We start from the raw sequence: 20,546 nt of genomic DNA, 5'->3' as shown, positions 1-20,546 counted from the left end.
TACATAAGTATTCACACCCAAGTCAATACTTTACAGATGCAGCTTTCACAGCGATTACAGCTGTGAGTCATTCTGGGTAAAGGCCTCCTCAAGCTTCCCAGCCAAAACAGTTTGGAGGAGTGCGTGCATTTTGGGACGCTTTCGGCTGTTTGGGCGCACAACATTGTTTCTAGAGGCAAGCCGAAGTCTACGCTCCTTCGTCAGTGATTGGTCAACAGTACAGATTCTTCAATAAAGTCTTTGTTGTCATTCAACGAGAGACAACTCATGTTCATTTTTTTTATTCATTGAGGAATAGTGCCCCAAACATCTTCGTTAGATGTAAAATAATTCTGCGACTAAAAACGTCAAAATGACAGATGTCTTTAGTTATTTTAGATTTATCCTGATTATTTTGAGGAAGCGTATACTGGCTACGGTGTCTCAAAATGGACAAACAGTACTATTGCGAAGGCCTTTTAAGGGAGTATGCGAGCACACTCATTCGGTTCGGCTAGGTGCCAGACAAACTGAAGCATGCTGACGCCTTAATTTGAACTTCTACGGGATTGGTGTCCCTATACCGGGACGGTTGAGCTAACGTGCACTAATGTGATTAGCATGATACTGTAAGTAACAGCAAACTTTCCAGGACATAGACATGTCTTATATGGGCAGAAAGCTTAAATACGTGTTAATCTAACTACACTGTCCAATTTACAGTAGCTATTACAGTGAAAAAATACCATGCTATTGTTTGAGGAAAGTGCACAACAAAAACTGTTTATCACGGTAACTGGTTTGATTCATTCACCTCGGAAGGTAAATAATGTACTTACATTCAGTATTCTTCCTCTGATTTGTCATCCTGGGGGTCAACAGAGATAGAATGTATCATAGTTTTGTTTGATAAAATCCATTTTTATATTTGTTAAGAGAATTATGTTCTCCAGGTACATCACCCAATTTAATTATATTACTCTCAGTCTGCAAACCAGAATTTGTAAGATCCTGGTCGAATGAAATTGACGAGGCCCAGCTAAATAGTCAAAAAGGTTTATTCACGGAACGTTCTGACGTGCACAGTACAAGGATCTTCAATTTATAGTGACACACATACTTCCACACAAACCAAGACTAGGGGAGTCCGTGAGAATAGCATCTTCCTGCCCTCCCCTAAGATAAGGAGAGACCTGGGACTAGGACGTTTTCAGTGTCCCAGCCAAGGCCCCGAATCTGGCTCAGACAGACAGTCTGTTATCAAAATACTAGACACATTGTTCCCAAAACTTTGCATATATTATTATTATTATATTATTCTGACAAAGAACTACACTCCAGGATATATTATTACACAGTACAGTATCATAATAATCAAACTACTCTCACATACATGCATTATAATGATCTAATGATTCACATCTTATGTAATATTCTAATCATTTATTAAAACACATTTCCTTATCAATATTCAAATGTAGGAACTGGGTTCTACAGTTTGAACCCCTGCTGTCTCTGGCTCCACACCCACCCTGACCGGCCATCTAGATGTGTGAAAGTTTGTGTATAAGCTAATGATACATCATCTATGACATTCCTCGGAGTGTGTAAACTTAAATTTTGTATTATCATATAATTTTTGTATGTTCTCTATAGTTATGTACTTGAAATAATATCAATTGACCAGTTCGGCACATTTGGGCAGACTTTTGTCCAATATTGCAATGCTTCATTGGATCAATCTGAAACTTTGCGCCTAAAATGCAATATTATAGTATGGCCTTTCTCTTGCATTTCAAAAATGATTGAACAAAAATAATAATAATAGAAAACACTTTTTTTGTTTGTATTATCTTTTTCTAGATCTAATCTATTATATTCTCCTACATTAATTTGACATTTCCACAAACTTCAAAGTGTTTCCTTTCAAATGGTATCAAGTATATGCCTATCCTTGCTTCAGGTCCTGAGCTACAGGCAGATATATTTGGGTATAAAAAAATATTCAAATCTTTGTCAAAGTGGTTGTTGATCATTGCTAGACAACCATTTTCACGTCTTGTCATTGATTTTCAAGTAAATTTAAGTCAAAACTGTAACTCTGCCACTTAGGAACATTCACTGTTTTCTTGGTAAGCAACTCCAGTGTAGATGTGGCCTTAATGAATTAATCTCCCAGTGTCTGGTGGAAAGTAGACTAAACCAGGGTTTCCTCTAGGATTTTGCTTGTGCTTAGCTCCATTTCGGTAAATTTTTTATCCTGAAAAACTTCCCAGTCCTTAACAATTACAAATATACCCATAACATGATGTAGCCATCACTATGCTTGAAAATATGGAGAGTGGTACTCAGAAGTGTGTTGTATTGGATTTTCCTCAAGCATAACACAGTATTAAGTTAGTGCCTTGTTGCAAACTGGATGCATGTTTTGGAATATCTTTCTTCTGCCCAGGCTTTCTGCTTTTCACTGTCAATTTGGTTAGTATTGTGGAGTAACTACAATCATCACGCCTGCTCCCGCTCTTCCCCCCTGGCGCTCAAGGGTGCCAGGCTCCCCAGCATTGCCCACTCCTGCCATCATCATTACGCACACCTGCCTTCCCCCATCACGCACATCAGCGATTATTGGACTCAACTGGATTAAATCACCTCTGTCATTACCTTCCCTATATCTGTCTGGTTCCCCGTTCTGTTCCCTGTTTCTTTAATTAATGTTCATATGTCTTTGTATACCCGTGTACTGACGCTGTTCCTGTCCTGTTCCGCATTAAATGTTCAACTCCCCATACCTGCTTCTCATCCCCGGCACCGGTCCTTAGAACAATGTTGCTGATCCATTCTCGGTTTTCTGCTATCACAGCCATTAAACTCTAACTGCTTTAGAATCCCCTTTTGCCTCGTGAAATACCTGAGTGGTTTCCTTCAACTCCGGAAACTGAGTTAGGAAGGACACCTGTATCTTTGTAGTGACTGTGTGTATTGATACACCATCCAAAGTGTAATTAATAACTTCACCATGCTCAAAGGGATATTCAATGTGTGCTTTTTTTAACCCATTTTACCAATAGGTAATATAGATCATTTTATGTGAGGGATACAGAGATGAGGTTGTCATTCAAAAATCATGTTAAACACTATCATTGCACACAGAGTGAGTCCATGCAACTTATTATGTGACTTGTTAAGGACATTTTTACTCATGAACTTATTTAGGCTTGCCATAACAAGAGGTTGAATACTTATTGAATACTTATTGTAAGCATTTTAAAAAACATTATTCCACTTTTACATTATGGAGTATTGTGTGTAGACCAGTGATAACAAATCTCAATTGAACACATTTTAAATTTAGGCTGTAACGAAGCAAAATGTGGAAAAGTCAAGGGGTATGAATACTTTCTGAAGGCAGTGTAACTCTAAACCACTCTTCACCACACAGAAATATATCAACTCTTCGACAGTTAAGTCTACAAAACAGGAATTTGGCTCGAAAAGTCTGCCGTATACTACAGTAGAAAAGGAACATAACTATTGGTCAAACTTGATTTTACTGTACAGAAATAACTGTATAATTAACTTTCCTGAACAAAAATACAAATGCAACATGTAAAGTGTTGGTCCCATGTTTAATGAGCTGAAATAAAAGATCCCAGAAATGTTCTATACCACAGAAACCTTATATCTCTCAAATTGTGTGCACAAATATTTACATCCCTGTTAGTGAGCATTTCTCCTTTGCCAAGGTAATCCATCCCCCTGACAGGTGTAGCATATCAAGAAGCTGATTAAATAGCATGATCATTGCACAGGTGCACCTTGTCCTGGGGACAATAAAAGGACACTCTAAAATATGCAGTTTTGTCACACAACACAATGCCACAGATGTCTCAAGTTTTGAGGGAGTGTGCAATTGGCATGATGACTGCAGAAATGTCCAACAGAGCTGTTGCTAGATCATTTAGTATTCATTTATCTACCATAAGCCGCCTCCAATGTTGTTTTAGAGAATTTGGCAGTAAATCCAACAGGCCTCACAACCGCAGACCACGTGTAACCACGCCAGCCCAGGACCTCCACATCCAGCTTCTTCACTTGCGGGATTGTCTGAGTAGGGATGATGAGTAGTATTTCTGTCTCTAATAAAGCCCTTTTGAGGGGAAAATATCATTCTGATTGGCTGGGCCTGGCTCCCCTGGCTCTCCCACCTATGCCCTTCCAGGCCCACCCATGGCTGCACCCCTGCCCAGTCATGTGAAATGCATAGATTAGGGTCTAATGAATTTATTTAAACTGAATGATTTCCTTTTAAGAACTGTAACTCAGTACAATCTTTAAAATTGTTGCATGCTGCATTTATATTTTTGTTCAGTATAAAAATACATTGTAATAAATGGTCATTCATTTGTTAGTTGTTCCGTTAGGTTGCTCACCATTACATCCAGTCTGATTTGTGCCAGATGTTATTCCTGATGTCTTGTGAGCCAAGCACAACTCAGGGAACCTCTGATTTCTCCTTCTACTTTAGAACTACAAACACTGATCTGCCCGTTTTATGTGCTGTCTGGAGCTTGTTACATGGTATGAAAGTCTCTATATACAATAAGTTCTAAATAGAAGTCAGAGTTCAACCTCCTGGTCTCCCCTGTGTGTATGAGTACATTTCGAACAACGTCTGCAATGAGTGCTGTGGGGCTTACACACACACAAGGAAAGGTTGTGGTAGATGTGATGCATCGCAGGTCATTTCACAGCTCATATAATCTGAGCATTTATGTCAACGACTCTGAACGATCTATTTAGACAATCAACTGGATCACCTTTCTCTCTCTTTCCCCGTGCTATGTGTCCCATTCTCTCTGTCGTTTTACCATTCCTCTCTCCCCTACCTATCTTTCTCTCCTCCTCTTTAGCTCGCCTCCCTTCCTCCTCTCTCTTCCTCCCTCTTGCTCTCAAATCAAATCAAATGTTATTTGTCACTCTTCTTAAACAACAGGTATTAGCTAACAACGAAATGCTTACTTCCCAACAATGCAGAAAAATATAGAAATATAACAACATGAGGAATAAATACACAATGAGTAATGATAACTTGGTTAGATACATTGTACCGAGTTGATGTGCTGTGGCACGAGGTAATAGATATGTACATATAGGTAGGGATAAAGTGACAAGGCAACAGCTGTGCAGTAGCAGAGAAAACACTGACTTTTTTATGAGTCCTTCTTGTCTTCCTGTCTCTCTTTCTCTAGTTCACTCTACCTATTTGTATATAATGTATATAATGTATGTTAACTCTGTGTAAACTCCTGTCTGTAGTCTGTCTCTAAATGTTGTCTATCACTAGCAGTACCATATCACAAAGTGACATTTTGAGTATGTGTAAATGTGCTTGGTGAATAAAGGTGATTCTGATTCTGTCCCCAGAGTGTGCCCATGGCTGGTTTGGAGCGGACTGTGCTCAGCCCTGTGCGTGTCTGAACAGTGGTGTGTGTGACCGTCACAGTGGAGAGTGCAGCTGTGGCCCAGGCTGGGTAGGACAGCACTGTCAGACAGGTAAGGAACAAGAATCTTAACCATGTTGCCCTAAGACCTGTACTTTCTTGTACTCTGACCTGATTTACCGAGTGTGTATGTGTGTGTTTTACTATGTCTTGTCAATGTTGTTGCATGTGTATTTAAATGTGTGATCAGGGTTGGGTTGTAACAGATTATGTATAAATCTGGATGACAGAAATTAAGTAACTGGATTACTTTAAAAAAAATGTCTACTCGGATTACAGTTACTGTCACGTTCTGACCTTTGTTCTTTTACTATGTCTTTGTTTTAGTATGGTCAGGGCGTGAGTTGGGTGGGTTGTCTATGTTCCTTTTTCTATGTTTTGGGATTTCTGTGTTTGGCCTGGTATGGTTCTCAATCAGAGGCAGCTGTTTATCGTTGTCCCTGATTGAGAACAATATTTAGGTAGCCGGTTTCACTTTTGAGTGGTGGGGTGATTATTTTCCGTGTTCGTGTTTGTACCACACGGGACCGTTTAGTTTGTTTCACTTTGTTATTTTGTATGTGGTAGTGTTCAGTTTGACTTATTAAAATGGACAATTACCACGCTGCAAATTGGTCCGATCTCTCTTACTCCTCATCAGATTATGTAATCCTGATTTATATGTAATCTCTTACAACCCAACCCTGATCAAATTTTAGATGAAATCAGATGTTTTTAAGAATAACTGTAATCAACCTGGATTACAGTTACATTCTTAAAAACATTTAGTCAGAACAACACATTTAGTCAGAATTTCAGTTGTTTAGAGCACCCTCAATACTTGTCACATGTTCTCATCTCCACAAGATTCCATTGTCCTGCTAATCACCCATCAAGGGTGGACAGCTTCTTTTTTATTCAGACTGGTTGAATGAATAAGAGGCTTCCAAAACATTTCTACATGGCCCACTGGTCAATCAGAGAGTTGTCTAGACTCCACTTCTTGCTGCTTTGTAGCCTATTGACAGTTCACTTCCACTCTCTCTCCTTTGTGTGCTCGAGTAGTGGGAGAGAAAAATGCTTTCTGGTTGCACAACATTTCAAAATGCAATCGTGGGAAAAACATTGTTTCAAGCAAATCAATTTTGCTACTGTTGAAGAGAAAACTGTCTCCGCTTTCTGTAGGTCTATATTTTATTCATCAGCTCTTATTATTGAGGGAAGGACACTTACGCTGGCCATTCACAGAGTTCATAAACCTGTACATAAAATGTATGGTTAGATATCAATTACACAGCTAACTATCAGCCAAAGTTGACTTAAAAACCTAGCCAACTACTTTCTCAGATATTGCCAGATGTGATATTCCCACCAAAGAGCACTTGGTGGACAGAGTAATGGCTCTGCGGTGTGACAGCAGATCTGCCTGTCAGCTAAACAGATAGAGGGCCCACGACAGGATGTTTTTAGTCACACCACAGCTGCCCCTTGGGGCAAGCCTCTTAACTCCGTGTCAAGCCAGAGACATTCCTGCTCCCCATCACAGATTATGATTATATTTTCTATATATTGGATGTCATGCAAAAGCATGAAAACATATTTTTGGAAAAGTACTTTAAATGATTATGTGTGGGCAAAATGATTTCAGGATCTGGGTACACAGGCGACAACAAATAAATTTAATGAAATTGTATTGGTCATATAGAACTGGCAGGCTTCTCACACAATGTAATAGTGACAAAAGTGAACAATCAAATAAGTGACAGTAAATATAAAATATAGTAATAATACAAATAATTTTTTTAAACACTAAAAAAACATTCTAATAAAATAGAATAAGATCAAAAAAGTCCATGTTTATTCACACGCATAGTGAGTGGGGTAATATGATCAAATACAACACAGTGCATTAGTAGCAGCATAGTTCAAATGATGAGCATGTACAGGAGTTAAGGTAACATGACTATTGCAGTGGTCTGTTACACTATAGTAATTCCAGTGTTTACAGAATATGATTAATGCTAAGTGTGTGGTAGCGTGTAGTAGTCAGCCCGGGGTTCAGCTGTCGAACAGTCTTTTGGCTTGGGAGAAGAAGCTGGCTTTGAGCCCGATGGTCAGAGACTTGATGCTCTGGTACAGTTCTCCCCTGCACACCTTCTTCTTGGCCCCCTTTACAGACAGAAACCTAACGTACAAAGTGAGAAAAGTATTATAAATGACACTCTGTTAACATATTTCCCTCCCCCACCCCCTATATTTATATTTATTGTGACAGTTGGTAAAGAAACTGTGAGACAGATCAAATCACTGCGCCGAATACAACAGGTGTAGGTAGACCTTACAGTGAAATGCTTACTTACAGGCTCTAACCAATAGTGCAAAAAGGTATTAGGTGAACAATAGGTAGGTAAAGAAATAAAAACAACATTAAAAATACAGGCTATATACAGCAGCGATGCTATAAAAGTAGCGAGGCTACATACAGACACCAGTTAGTCAGGCTGATTGAGGTAGTATGTACATGTAGATACGGTTAAAGTGACTATCCATATATGATGAACAGAGAGTAGCAGTAGCGTAAAAGAGGGGTTGACGGGTGGTGGGTGGGACACAATGCAGATAGCCCGGTTAGCCAATGTGTGGGAGCACTGGTTGGTCGGACCAATTGAGGTAGTATGTACATGAATGTATAGTTAAAGTGACTATGCATTTATGATTAACACAGGGGAAACTGTACAAACAAGTCACATATATAAAGCATTTTGTAGTATAGTGTTATTCTTCAGCTGGGCTTATCCTGAGATGTCCAAAAATCAGCAGTTGGCACACAACAACACTGGAGATGTAGACCTTTTCCTTTCTTGGTGGTAACATCCCTCTGAGTGGACACGATTTGCAAGCAGCATGCTCCTGGATTGGATGGGGTTTTGCTCAAGGACCAATGGAATGTCCAAAAATTTACTTAACTCCACCCAACCGGGAACCTGCCACCATCTCTGCCGCTTCACTTGAAAAAAAAACAAATACAGTATTTTTTTTAAATATACTCACTGTTATGCATGGGAATATTTTGGAAAAGATTTCCAAAATGAAAATCTGATTTGCTGGGGGTTTTTATAGTCTTTTATGTCCAACAAAAATAAAAAATAATTATTTGCTCAGAAAACTTGGGGGTCCAAATAAAATCACCCGTGTGCCAAATTCGGCCCGCGGGCCATCATTTGGGAAACCCTGGCTTAAACTTTGTGAGTGCTATACAGTCGCATGTCTTTGCTTTTTACAATGTGTTTGAGAGATATCATTTCTTAATTTATAGCTTAAACATTGTGAGTGTTAAATAGGCTAGATAGCACATCTATTTGTTTATTAGAAGAGAGCATAGTTTATAGATTTCTTTGAATGGTTTAAGGTTAAATTTGTCCGTTTCTTGCTCTGTTGATTTTGAAATTGTGTTAGCCTATTTGAAAGCTGACAGGCACTTTGTTTTGCAAGTCTAATATCTTTATGATGTTGCCTTCTGTTCTCATTTCTATTTATCGATAAAAGACAGTAATCAGAACAGTGGATGTGTTTCTGTATGCTTAAATCATAACAGCGTAATTAATAAATCATGTTTTTTTTGTGGTGTAACCTACAGAAGGTTATTAGCTCCAATCCAAGGGGGAAGCGCTCTGTCAAGCGGTTGAATACGAGAAGCCGCAGTGCAGACGAGAAGAAGCACTTTGATGACAGCAGTTAAAAGTGTTCATGTTTTTTTTGTGCGCTTGTGCCCTACACAGCATGTGAGGCTGGCCTGTTTGGCCCAGGGTGTGAGGAGCCGTGTCGATGTAAACATGGGCCCGTGTGTGACCACGTCAGCGGAGTGTGTGTGTGTGTCCCTGGCTGGAGGGGACCTCTATGTGACAGAGGTAAGGTCAGATTGTTGACCTAGGATCAGATTAGCCTTTTAGATCATAATGAATGAGATTACATGAACATGGGGAGACCTGATCCTACATCAGCTCTCCCACTCTGAGGCTACTATAACTGTATTGAACCTATTTATCACAAGGGCCTGTACATACTGTAAAGTATAAGCAGCAGACCGCACGCATTGACTTAACTGCATGTATGTGATTTCCACATTCCCCACAGCCTGTCTACCTGGCTCCTATGGGAAGGACTGTGTGCTACGTTGTAACTGTCCCCACGGCACTTCCTGCAACCACGTTTCCGGCGAGTGTGGCTGTCCTCCTGGATACACTGGCAACGGCTGTGAGCAGAGTGAGTGACTTGGAACAGACTAGTCTAGCCTGGAAGCCCGAGGGATAGGAGAGTAGAGTAACACAGAATGCTTCCTCCCGTCCTTGGTTCCTTGAGGTTAGCACCGGTCTATAAGAATCTTTGTGATACTTTCACCAATCCAACCATTTCAGATCTGTGATAACCCCAAGGAAGGAAGGATATGTTTCTGAAGTATTAGAAAAAAGGACCTGAGGTAGATATGCAGTAAATGTATTGTGGTTTCTGAATGAAACGATAGTAAATCTACGTACAGTTTCCTTATTACTACTATCCAACATGTAGGCACACCTTTTTCGTGTAGCCTACTGAAAAGGTGCATATATCAGGATATTGTATGGGAGTCCACGTGTGTTATGTGTTTCTCTGCCAGTATGCCAGCCTGGCACATATGGGCTGAACTGTAACCAGGTGTGCCAGTGCCCTGGCACCAACCAGCTATGCCACCCTGACACCGGCCTCTGCTACTGCACCCCCGGTTACCATGGTTACAACTGTAATCAAGGCAAGCACCCCATCACACACATTAACGCACAGACACACACTTCCTGAACCAATGTCACAAAGGAATTCCACTGTTGAAAGTTGAAGTTACTATAGCCATAGGTAGGCCCAGGAGATTTCCACAATGTGACCTGATCAGTAAACACTCTTTGACCTCACCACATTAGAAAAAACATTGATGTTTAAACACAGCTAAATCCTGTGTGTGTTTGGCTTGACAGAGTGTGACAAAGGACGGTACGGCCCAAACTGCGAGCGGCTGTGCCAATGTAGGAATGCTGGTGTGTGCCAGACCACCACAGGCACCTGCCAGTGCCTGTCTGGCTACATCGGAGCAGACTGCAACATCAGTGAGTGCCAGCTTGTGCCATTTTTCATCCTATAACACAACACTACAAAGTAACGTTTTGTATGGTCTCCTCTCTTTCCCTACTCTTTTCCTCTGGTTCTACCAGCTTGCCCATCAGGGCGTTATGGGCAGGACTGTGCCAAGGTGGCTTTGTGTGGGAAGGGGGCAAGGAGTGACCCAGAGACGGGCAGGTGTGTGTGCAAGGTCGGCCAGCGGGGAGAAGACTGCGGACAGGGTAATACACACACTGGAACACACACAGTTGATATGTAATAATCCATCCAGTCATGTTTTATTGACAATCTATGGTGTTTGTGTGTGTTTGTGCCTGCGTGTGTTTCTCAGGTTGTGCCCAGGGTTGGTATGGGGTGGACTGTGGCCAGCTCTGTAACTGCCGTAACAGTGGTATGTGTGACCCAGTCTCTGGAGGCTGCACCTGCGGACTAGGCTGGACCGGACCCAGCTGTGACAGAGGTGAACTGACCAGACCTGGCTATAAATACTATTCCAAATCTTTATACTACTTTGAACATTTGCTTTAGCCTGCCTGGAGTGCCAGGTGGGCATGGTTTTCACTGTTGTGTCAATTCTATAGATTAGATTGCAACAGACAACCTCAATCAAGCACAGACACATTGTTTGAAATGATTTCAAATATTATTTGAACCCAGGTCGTGACAACCATGGTCAACAGCTCACATATTCCATTCTCCTCATTGTGTTGTGAATTGATGTGAAGACTCCATTTAAGTGCCCCTGATATCATGATGAGCCCATGACACAATTCCATTGCGTACCCATTATATGGTGTGTGTTTCTGTTGCTCTGTCATTCAGAGTGCCCCTTGGGGAGTTACGGAGCCAACTGCAAACTGCGGTGTGATTGTAATAACAATGGGACGTGCGATAGAGTGACGGGAGAGTGCCGGTGTGACCCGGGATACTACGGTCACCTGTGTGAACACGGTAAGTCAGGGCCATTCAGTTACTGCTGCTTTGAGTGGATCAATGAATCATCAAATTGATCATGTGAAATAACTCAGTTTGAAGAAATCAATGAATCAATGTATTTCGCTACACCCGCTGAAATATGTGTGTGTGACCAATACAATTTGATTTGAATGTAGATAAAACAGTTAATATCAGAGTTTAGGTTAAGGGTTCGGTTAGGAGAGTGGGAAACGATGTAAGAAAGCTATTCAAGGCGTTTTTTGAATGCTCTTTCTGAGGTTCTAATGTTTTACTATCCTAATTTCCTGCTCTATGTTCTGTCTAGCCTGCCCTGCTGGTTTCCATGGCCACCGCTGTCAGTTCCAGTGTAAGTGTCGAGGCCACGCCCCCTGTGACCCCAGCACAGGGCACTGTCTCTGCCCTCCTGGTTACCATGGATACCGCTGTGAGAAAGGTGAGAAGGATTAAGTTGAGATTTAGTAGATACAATTGCTTAATAATGTGGTTGTAACTGCTGATAAAGTGTGTCTGTTACATGCCCCAGTCATAATTGCAGCTAAGATGTTGTCTCCTGTGTCATGTGCTCCCCTCCCTCTCGTTCCCTGTCACAGAGTGTGAGCAGCGTCGTTTCGGGGTGGGCTGCATCCAGTCATGTGACTGCGAAGGGGACACCCCATGTGACCCCATGACCGGCCGTTGTCTGTGCCCCCCAGGGAAGATGGGCACGCATTGCGACACAGGTAGTAGATAAATAAGAAGAAGCAAACAACTATCTAAGTAGTATGGTTCATCAACATCTGTTTTCTCAAACGACTATGTGGCGAATCCTAACATCCACTTACTGCAAGTCCAATTTTCACTTAGTCTCCCACTAACATCAATGCAGTTAGACTTAAGTCAAAGTAAGGATTCACCCCTATATGCCAAACCGCACCATAATCTAAAAGTGTTCTCACAATTCCTGTTTCCCTGTCTGGGCTTTGTCCAGATTGTCCAGTGAACCGCTACGGCCCGGACTGTTCTGAGAGCTGTGAGTGCAGGAATGGGGGGTGGTGTGACCCACGGAACGGCCGCTGCACCTGTCTACATGGCTGGATAGGACCCACCTGTCAGGAAGGTAAGTGTATTGATAAGGAAGAAGGGACAGAGCATGGACCATAGAATGAGGAATTAGAATACTGGAATGGACATTAACATTAACCTTTTTATTTTGGTAAATGGCTGACCATTTTGGATAAAGGTCAGCCATGTAGTTAGTCAACCATGGTTTGACAGTGCTATGATAAGATAGAGTAAAATAATGAATTTGAATCATTTATCTGCACCGTATGTTAGCTATCTAGACAGACAGTTTTAGAGGAATGATTCCATAAATGTTTCTAACGAACTGCCAATAAGCCAACATTCCATTCAAACAATGCAGCCAATCAACAGCCATACACTGGCTGAATTCAGTTGATGATAGGCAGGAAAGAGAGGAAGGCTCCACACCACTCTCTCACTTTAGTATCTTACCTAGTTATTTTATGATTATCACATTTTTGCTATTTTGTAGCTTTGGCAACTAGGTATGTGTTTTCTTTCCAGTTCACTCCTCTACCTGTAGGCTTTACAGACGCAGCGTTTGGAACTGCCGATCTGCGGTCAAGAACGACAAGTTCATCTCTGCCTATGCTGCTCTTTAGTCCCTTGACTTTTTGGTCCTGATGGAGACATGGATCACCCCAGAGAGCACTGCTACTCCAGCTGCTCTCTCCTCATCTGACTGTATCTTCTGTCATAGTCCAAGAGCATCTGGTCATCATTGTCGTGGCACAGGGCAACTCATTTCTCCTAACTGGAGATTTTCTCTTTTCTCCCTCTCTAACCTGTCCATTTCCTCATTTGAATTCCATGCTGTCACTGTCACTAGTCAACTGAAGCGTAACATTGTTTTCATCTATCACCCACTAGGTGCCCTTACAGATTTCCTCAATGAGCGTGACACATTGATAAGCTCATTTCCTGATGATGGCTCACTGCTCTTCGTACTTGGCGACTTCATTTCTTTCGAACTCTTTCTTTCCCCTCCCTGTCTCTTTTGACCCCACCCTTTCCCAAACCCTTCCAACTCACAAGGCAGACAATATGCTTTACCTTATCCTTTCCCAAACCCTTCCAATTCACAAGGCAGACAATATGCTTTACCTTTACCTCATCCTTTCCCAAACCCTTCCAACTCACAAGGCAGACAATATGCTTTACCTTTACCTCATCCTTTCCCAAACCCTTCCAACTGACAAGGCAGACAATATGCTTTACCTCATCCTTTCCCAAACCCTTCCAATTCACAAGGCAGACAATATGCTTTACCTTTACCTCATCCTTTCCCAAACCCTTCCAACTCACAAGGCAGACAATATGCTTTACCTCATCCTTTCCCAAACCCTTCCAACTCACAAGGCAGACAATATGCTTTACCTCATCCTTTCCCAAACCCTTCCAACTCACAAGGCAGGCAATATGCTTTACCTTTACCTCATCCTTTCCCAAACCCTTCCAACTCACAAGGCAGGCAATATGCTTTACCTCATCCTTTCCCAAACCCTTCCAACTCACAAGGCAGGCAATATGATTTACCTCATCCTTTCCCAAACCCATCCAACTCACAAGGCAGGCAATATGCTTTACCTCATCCTTTCCCAAACCCTTCCAACTCACAGGGCAGGCAATATGCTTGACTTCATCTTTACTAGAGCCAGTTTGCCTAATAATCTCACTGCAACCCCCCTCTAGGTCTCTGATCACTACTTTGTTTCATTTTCTCTCTCCCTTTCCTCCAACCCTAGCCACTCAGCTCCTACCCAGATGGTCATGCGCCTTTCTCTATCCTCTGACTCGCACTGTCCCTTCTTTTCTTCCCTGCCAGCTAGGCCCTCCCATCGTGCTCTGTGGCTGAGTGACTCCTTGCAAGCTTACAGAACAAGGCTGCAGGCAGCTAAGCAAAAATTGAGAAAAACTAAACTTCCAGCGGACCTATCATCTTTTCACTCCCTCCTCTCCACCTTCTCTTCCTCTGTATCTGCTGCTAAAGCCACTTTCTATCAATAAAAATGCCAAGTTTCTGCCTCTAACCTAAGGAAACTATTTTCCACCTTCTCCTCCCTCCTTAATCCTCCATCCCCTCCCTCCTCCCTGACTGTGGACGACGTTGTCAACCACTTTGAAAAGAACATCCACTCCTCATTCACTCAACCTACTGGGTCCACTGGTCCCAGTCACACAGAACTACCCTAGGCCTTTTTCTCCCCTCTCTGTCCAGATGAAATCCTGCAACTAATGAGGTCTGGCTGCCCGAAAACATGCCCGGTCGACCCCTTCCCCTCCTCCCTTCTCCAGTCCATCTCTGGAGACCTTCTCCCATTGCTCACTTCCCTCATCAAATCATCCCTGACCACTAACTGCGACCCCTCTGATTTCAAAATGACCTGATTCGCTCCCCTCTTCAAGACTCATCTGACGTCAAAAACTATAGACCTTTCTTTTCTTCCAAAACACTTGAGCTTGTGTCACTGATCAACTCTCTCGTTATCTCTCTCAGAATGATCTTCCTGACCCTAACCAGTCAGGCTTCAAGACAGGTCACTCAAGTGAGACGGCTCTTCTCTGTGTTCTCATCCTCCTAGATCTATCCACTGCCTTCGACACAGGGAACCATCAGATCCTCCTGTCAACCCTCTCAGGGCTGGGCATCTCAGGTTCTGCACTCTTGGGTTGCATCCTACCTGGCAGGCCGCTTCTATCAGGCAATGTGGAGAGAATCTGTGTCTGCACCACGTACTCTCACTACTGGTGTCCCCCAGGGTTTGGTTCTTCTGACACCCAGGTGGTGACACACATGTCTGCATGCCTGGCAAATATCTCTGCTCGGACGCTGGCCCACCACCACAAGCTCAACATCGATAAGGAGCAGCTGCTTTTCCTCCCTTTTCATCCCCTGTACGCTCAGAGACTTCTCCATCATGGTTGGCAACTCCCTCCCAGAGTGCAAAGAACCTTGGCGTGACTCTGGACAACACCCTGTCATTCTCTGCAAACATCAAAGCAGTGACTCGCTCCTGCGAGTTCATGCTCTACAACATCCATATTGTCAGACTCTACTTCACACAGGAAGTGGCCCAGGTCCTAATCCAGGCTCCTCCAGACACCACTGGCTTCCAGTCGAGACTTGCATTCACTACAAGACCATGGTACTTGCCTGTGGAGCAGCAAGAGGAACTGCCCCTCTCTGCCTTCAGGCTATGGTCAAACCCTACACCCCAACCCGAGCACTCCATTCTGCCACCTCTGGTCTCTTGGTCCACCCACCCCTAAGGGAGGGTAGCTCCCGCTCAGCCCAATCCAAGATCTTCTCTGTCCTGGCACCCCAATGGTGGAACCAGCTTCCCCCTGAAGCTAGGACAGCAAAGTCACTGCTCATCTTTCCAAAGCACCTGAAACCCTACCTCTTCAAATAGTATCTTAAATAATCCCCCTCACCTCAAACCCCTACCCCTCCTCACATATACACGCAAGAAAAGTTCTTGACCCAGCACTTGACCTCCCCCTTTCTAGCTCTGACTCGGCTGATAGCTACTTTATTGAGGAAAAGCGTACTGTGACAAACCTCTTCAAGATTAGGAGATTTTGTCACAAATTAAGCGGGAAACCGACACTAAAATCACCCCAGAATGAGAGTTCTTTCGAACATGACAGTACCTGTGTGTTTGTTTCTCCATCTTGGTCCACCCAGGCCACAGGCAAAGTCAAGGATAGCAGGGTTTGGTACACTATTCGGATTCTCGGTAGGTCCAGGTCCAAACGCCAACAGGTCCAAACAGTCCAGCTCATACACGGTAAATCCTACCGATATATATATCGTCTCTTTCTTTATGGTTCACAGATCCTTCCAGCCCCTCTACTCTCTCTTCCTGGTTTGTCCTGACCCCTTATCTGTGGGTTGGCCCCACCTTCGGAGCGTTTCCCTTGCTTCTGGGAATTGTAGTTTTGGCAGTCGACCATTTTGTGATCTGTAGTTCTGATCGGGGTGGCCATTTTAGTGAGAGGGCAGAGCCCGTTTATTAGTTCTGCTCTCACATATCTGCCATTTATCACTCGATCCCCTTCTTTGCCACAGTACTTACTATGCCTGTGATATGTGGTTGTCCCACCTAGCTGCACTACACAAGGGTATGTGGACACTTGTTCGTCGAACATCTCATTCCAAAATCATTGGCATTCATATGGAGTTGGTCCCACCTTTGCTGCTACAACAGCCTCCAGTCTTCTGGGAAGACATTCCACTAGATGTTGGAACATTGCTGCGGGGACTTGCTTCCATTCAGCCTCAAAAGCATTAGTGAGGTCGGACACTGATGGTGGGTGATTAGGCCTGGCTCGCAGTCGTCGTTCCAATTCATCCCAAAGCTGGGGTTGAGGTCAGAGCTCTGTGCATGCCAGTCAAGTTCTTCCACACCAATCTCGACAAACCATTTCTGTATGGACCTCGCTTTGCGCACAAGCTGAAACACGAAAGGCCTTCCCCAAACTGTTGCCACAGAGTTGGAAGCACAGAATCATCTAGAATGTCATTGTATGCTGTAGCATTAAGGTTTCCCCTCACTGGAACTAAGGAGCCTAAACCATGAAAACAGCCCCAAACCACTATTCCTCCTCCACCAAACTTTACAGTTGGCACTACATTGGGGCAGGTAGCGTTCTCCTGGCATCCACCAAACCCAGATTCGTCTGTCGGACTGCCAGATGGTGTAGCCTGATTCATCATTCCAAAGAATGCGTTTCCACTGCTCCAGAGTCCAATGGCAGCGAGATTTACACCACTCCAGTGGACACTTGGCATTGCTCATGGTGATCTTAGGCTTGTGTGCGGCTGCTCGGCCATGAAAACCCATTTCATGAAGCTCCCGAAGGAACAGATCTTGTGCTGACGTTGCTTCCAGAGGCAGTTTGGAACTAGGTAGTGAGTGTTGCAACCGAGGACAGATTATTTTAACACGCTGCACACTTCAGCACTCTGCAGTCCCGTTCTGTGAGCTTGTGTGGCCAAACGCTTCACGGCTGGTTTGTTGTTGTGCCTAGTTGTTTCCACTTCACAATAACAGTACTTACAGTTGACCAGGGCAGAAATTTTACGAGCTGACTTGTTGGAAAAGTGGCATCCTATGACAGTGCCACGTTGAAAGTCACTGAGCTCTTCAGTAAGGCCAATCTACTGCCAGCGTTTGGCCATGGAGATTGCATGGCCGTGTGCTCGATTTTATATACCTGTCAACAACGGGTGTAGCTGAAATAGCCAAATCCACTAATTTGAAGGGGTGTCCACATACTTATATATGTTGTATCTTGAGATGAATCCGCTAATTGTAATTTGCTCTGAATAAGAGTGTCTGCTAAATTACTCAAATGCAAAATGTAAATGATAGGACTTAGACAAGTTGTAAATGCAACAAGTACTGATATTGCATCATATAATAGCACTGGCAGCTTTCCAAGAAAACAAAAACTGAGACATTTATGGTCTGTTTGCATACAGTATAATTGTATGAAACCCGTTTAAACTGTATTTATATTACAATATTTTGGGTTGACAATAATTCTATATCACAATTGTATTTTCCTGCATAAGTGAAATCACAATTATGTCTCTACTGCCGTTCCTTCCCATTAGACTGGTTTGGATTTTTTTCCAGACCAATAGGGCTGCCATTTTCACCCCATTCTGGAACTTTGAGGGTTTATGATATAGCCCCTCTGGTAATTTAATAGGATCTCTATGGCTGGGACGGACGGAGCAGTGCATTATGAGTACAGTAGTACATCATGCTATAGAGCATGGAGAAATATGGAGGAGAACTAGGAGAAATATCCCCCTGGTTCAAGTGCTATACAAACACAATAACATGTAAAGAGACATTTAAGAGACATTTAAGATAATATCTAAGCAAACTTCCAACACACTTTACAATAAAGCAATAAAACATGCGAGATGTAATAGAGGCTAAATAGAAACAAAAACAAAACAAAACAGATAGTGAAAGCTGTTTTATAGGAATTCAGTCTAAAGCTAAGAGTGCTCTCTCTTCTCTCTCTGTCTTCTCGTCTGCAGGAGGGTCCCTCACGTCTCCACAGCTGGGCAACAGAAATCAAGAAAAGAGTCACTCACACACTGTCCCAGTATAGCACCCCCTACTGACTGACCCCCAGCCTCATACAACTGCGGCCTACTGGTCACTTCTAGAGATCACAGAGGTCAAAACTGAACTGAAGCGCTCTCAAAACAACAACATACTGTTTTGTACAGAGAAGGGAGTGCTATGGCAGGGCCTTGGTGAACTAAAGGGACTTCTGAACTGGAGGTGCCATTTTGCAGCGTTGTCTAATCGCAGACTTTGTGGAGTTCAGATAACACACTACCCTTGACATCACGGGGATGACTGTCCTATACTCCATCTTACAGGGTGAACTCTTAAATGTGCTCCAGAGTTAACAGGCTGGGATAATTGTTTTTGCCTGCCCTGGATAAGAGGATATTTCTGGGTCAAATGCCAAAAAGGATAAAGTCATGCGAGGTTTACAGAATTATTTACTGTAAAATACAGTTGTTGAATATCATGTACCATGCTTAACAGTTGTGTATTTGTGTGTACATTGCATGTATGTTGTGTGTATGTAAATGTGTTCATGTCTACAATTCAATCGTGTTGTAAGTATACTCACGATATGGTCATACTGCATTGGAAGTCGGTATTTCTTTGAACATTGAGGAGATTTGCTTTACGCTCATAGCATCTTCTAAAGTAGTTGTAGTCATCCTTACTGGCTTCTCCAAAAACAATAGGCTACTCACACGCATGGTCCATTTGATTTGTATATTTACAGCCACCAATGCACTATACAGACTCTTATGGCACAGTTGATTTATAAATCAGAAACCATTCAGGATAATTTTCATCTGAATGAAATGCTCTACATTATTTGGGAAACCTGGAATGGTGAGGATGACTTGCTCACAGGTCAATATGCCTTAGTCTATACACCTTCTTTTACATGTACAGTGGGGCAAAAAAGTATTTAATCAGCCACCAATTGTGCAAGTTCTCCCACTTAAAAAGATGAGAGGCCTGTAATTTTCATCATAGGTACACTTCAACTACGACAGACAATATGAGAAGAAAAAAAATCCAGAAAATCACATTGTAGGATTTTTAATGAATTTATTTGCAAATGATGGTGGAAAATAGGTATTTGGTCAATAACAAATGTTTATCTCAATACTTGTTATATACCCTTTGTTGGCAATGACAGAGGTCAAACATTTTCTGTAAGTCTTCACAAAGTTTTCACACACTGTTGCTGGTATTTTGGCCCATTCCTCCATGCAGATCTCCTCTAGAGCAGTGATGTTTTGGGGCTGTTGCTGGGCAACACAGACTTTCAATTCCCTCCAAAGATTTTATATGGGGTTGAGATCTGGAGACTGGCTAGGCCACTCCAGGACCTTGAAATGTTTCTTACGAAGCCACTCCTCCGTTGCCCGGGCGGTGTGTTTGGGATCATTGTCATGCTGAAAGACCCAGCCACGTTTCATCTTCAATGCCCTTGCTGATGGAAGGAGGTTTTCACTCAAAATCTCACAATACATGGCCCCCATTCATTCTTTCCTTTACACGGATCAGTCGTCCTGGTCCCTTTGCAGAAAAACAGCCCCAAAGCATGATGTTTCCACCCCCATGCTTCACAGTAGGTATGGTGTTCTTTGGATGCAACTCAGCATTCTTTGTCCTCCAAACAAGACGAGTTGAGTTTTTACCAAAAATTTATATTTTGGTTTCATCTGAGCATATGCCATTTCCCAATCTTCTTCTGGATCATCCAAATGCTCTCTAGCAAACTGCAGACGGGCCTGGACATGTACTGGCTTAAGCAGGGGGACACGTCTGGCACTGCAGGATTTGAGTCCCTGAC

The 20,546-nt window shown here is 42.8% G+C and overlaps 1 protein-coding gene across 2 annotated transcripts in view; it reads left to right on the top strand.

Moving 5' to 3' along the window:
* Nucleotides 1-19,308, top strand: part of LOC124045183 (multiple epidermal growth factor-like domains protein 6) — a 181,720-nt gene extending 162,412 nt beyond the window's left edge. For both annotated transcript variants that reach the window (XM_046364436.1, XM_046364435.1), the window contains 12 exons: nucleotides 5,404-5,532; nucleotides 9,239-9,367; nucleotides 9,594-9,722; nucleotides 10,114-10,245; nucleotides 10,466-10,594; nucleotides 10,700-10,828; nucleotides 10,939-11,067; nucleotides 11,430-11,558; nucleotides 11,869-11,997; nucleotides 12,155-12,283; nucleotides 12,532-12,660; nucleotides 18,688-19,308. In XM_046364436.1, coding sequence (XP_046220392.1) covers nucleotides 5,404-5,532; nucleotides 9,239-9,367; nucleotides 9,594-9,722; nucleotides 10,114-10,245; nucleotides 10,466-10,594; nucleotides 10,700-10,828; nucleotides 10,939-11,067; nucleotides 11,430-11,558; nucleotides 11,869-11,997; nucleotides 12,155-12,283; nucleotides 12,532-12,660; nucleotides 18,688-18,761 — 1,496 coding nt within the window. In that variant the 3' untranslated portion in view covers nucleotides 18,762-19,308. The remainder of the gene's footprint in view (nucleotides 1-5,403; nucleotides 5,533-9,238; nucleotides 9,368-9,593; nucleotides 9,723-10,113; nucleotides 10,246-10,465; nucleotides 10,595-10,699; nucleotides 10,829-10,938; nucleotides 11,068-11,429; nucleotides 11,559-11,868; nucleotides 11,998-12,154; nucleotides 12,284-12,531; nucleotides 12,661-18,687) is intronic.
* Nucleotides 19,309-20,546: the final 1,238 nt, after the last annotated feature.

Source organism: Oncorhynchus gorbuscha, linkage group LG10 (assembly GCF_021184085.1).
Source record: "Oncorhynchus gorbuscha isolate QuinsamMale2020 ecotype Even-year linkage group LG10, OgorEven_v1.0, whole genome shotgun sequence".
NCBI lineage: Eukaryota > Metazoa > Chordata > Actinopteri > Salmoniformes > Salmonidae > Oncorhynchus > Oncorhynchus gorbuscha.
Note: the sequence above shows the minus strand (reverse complement) of the source record. Positions and strands in the feature narration are given on the sequence as shown.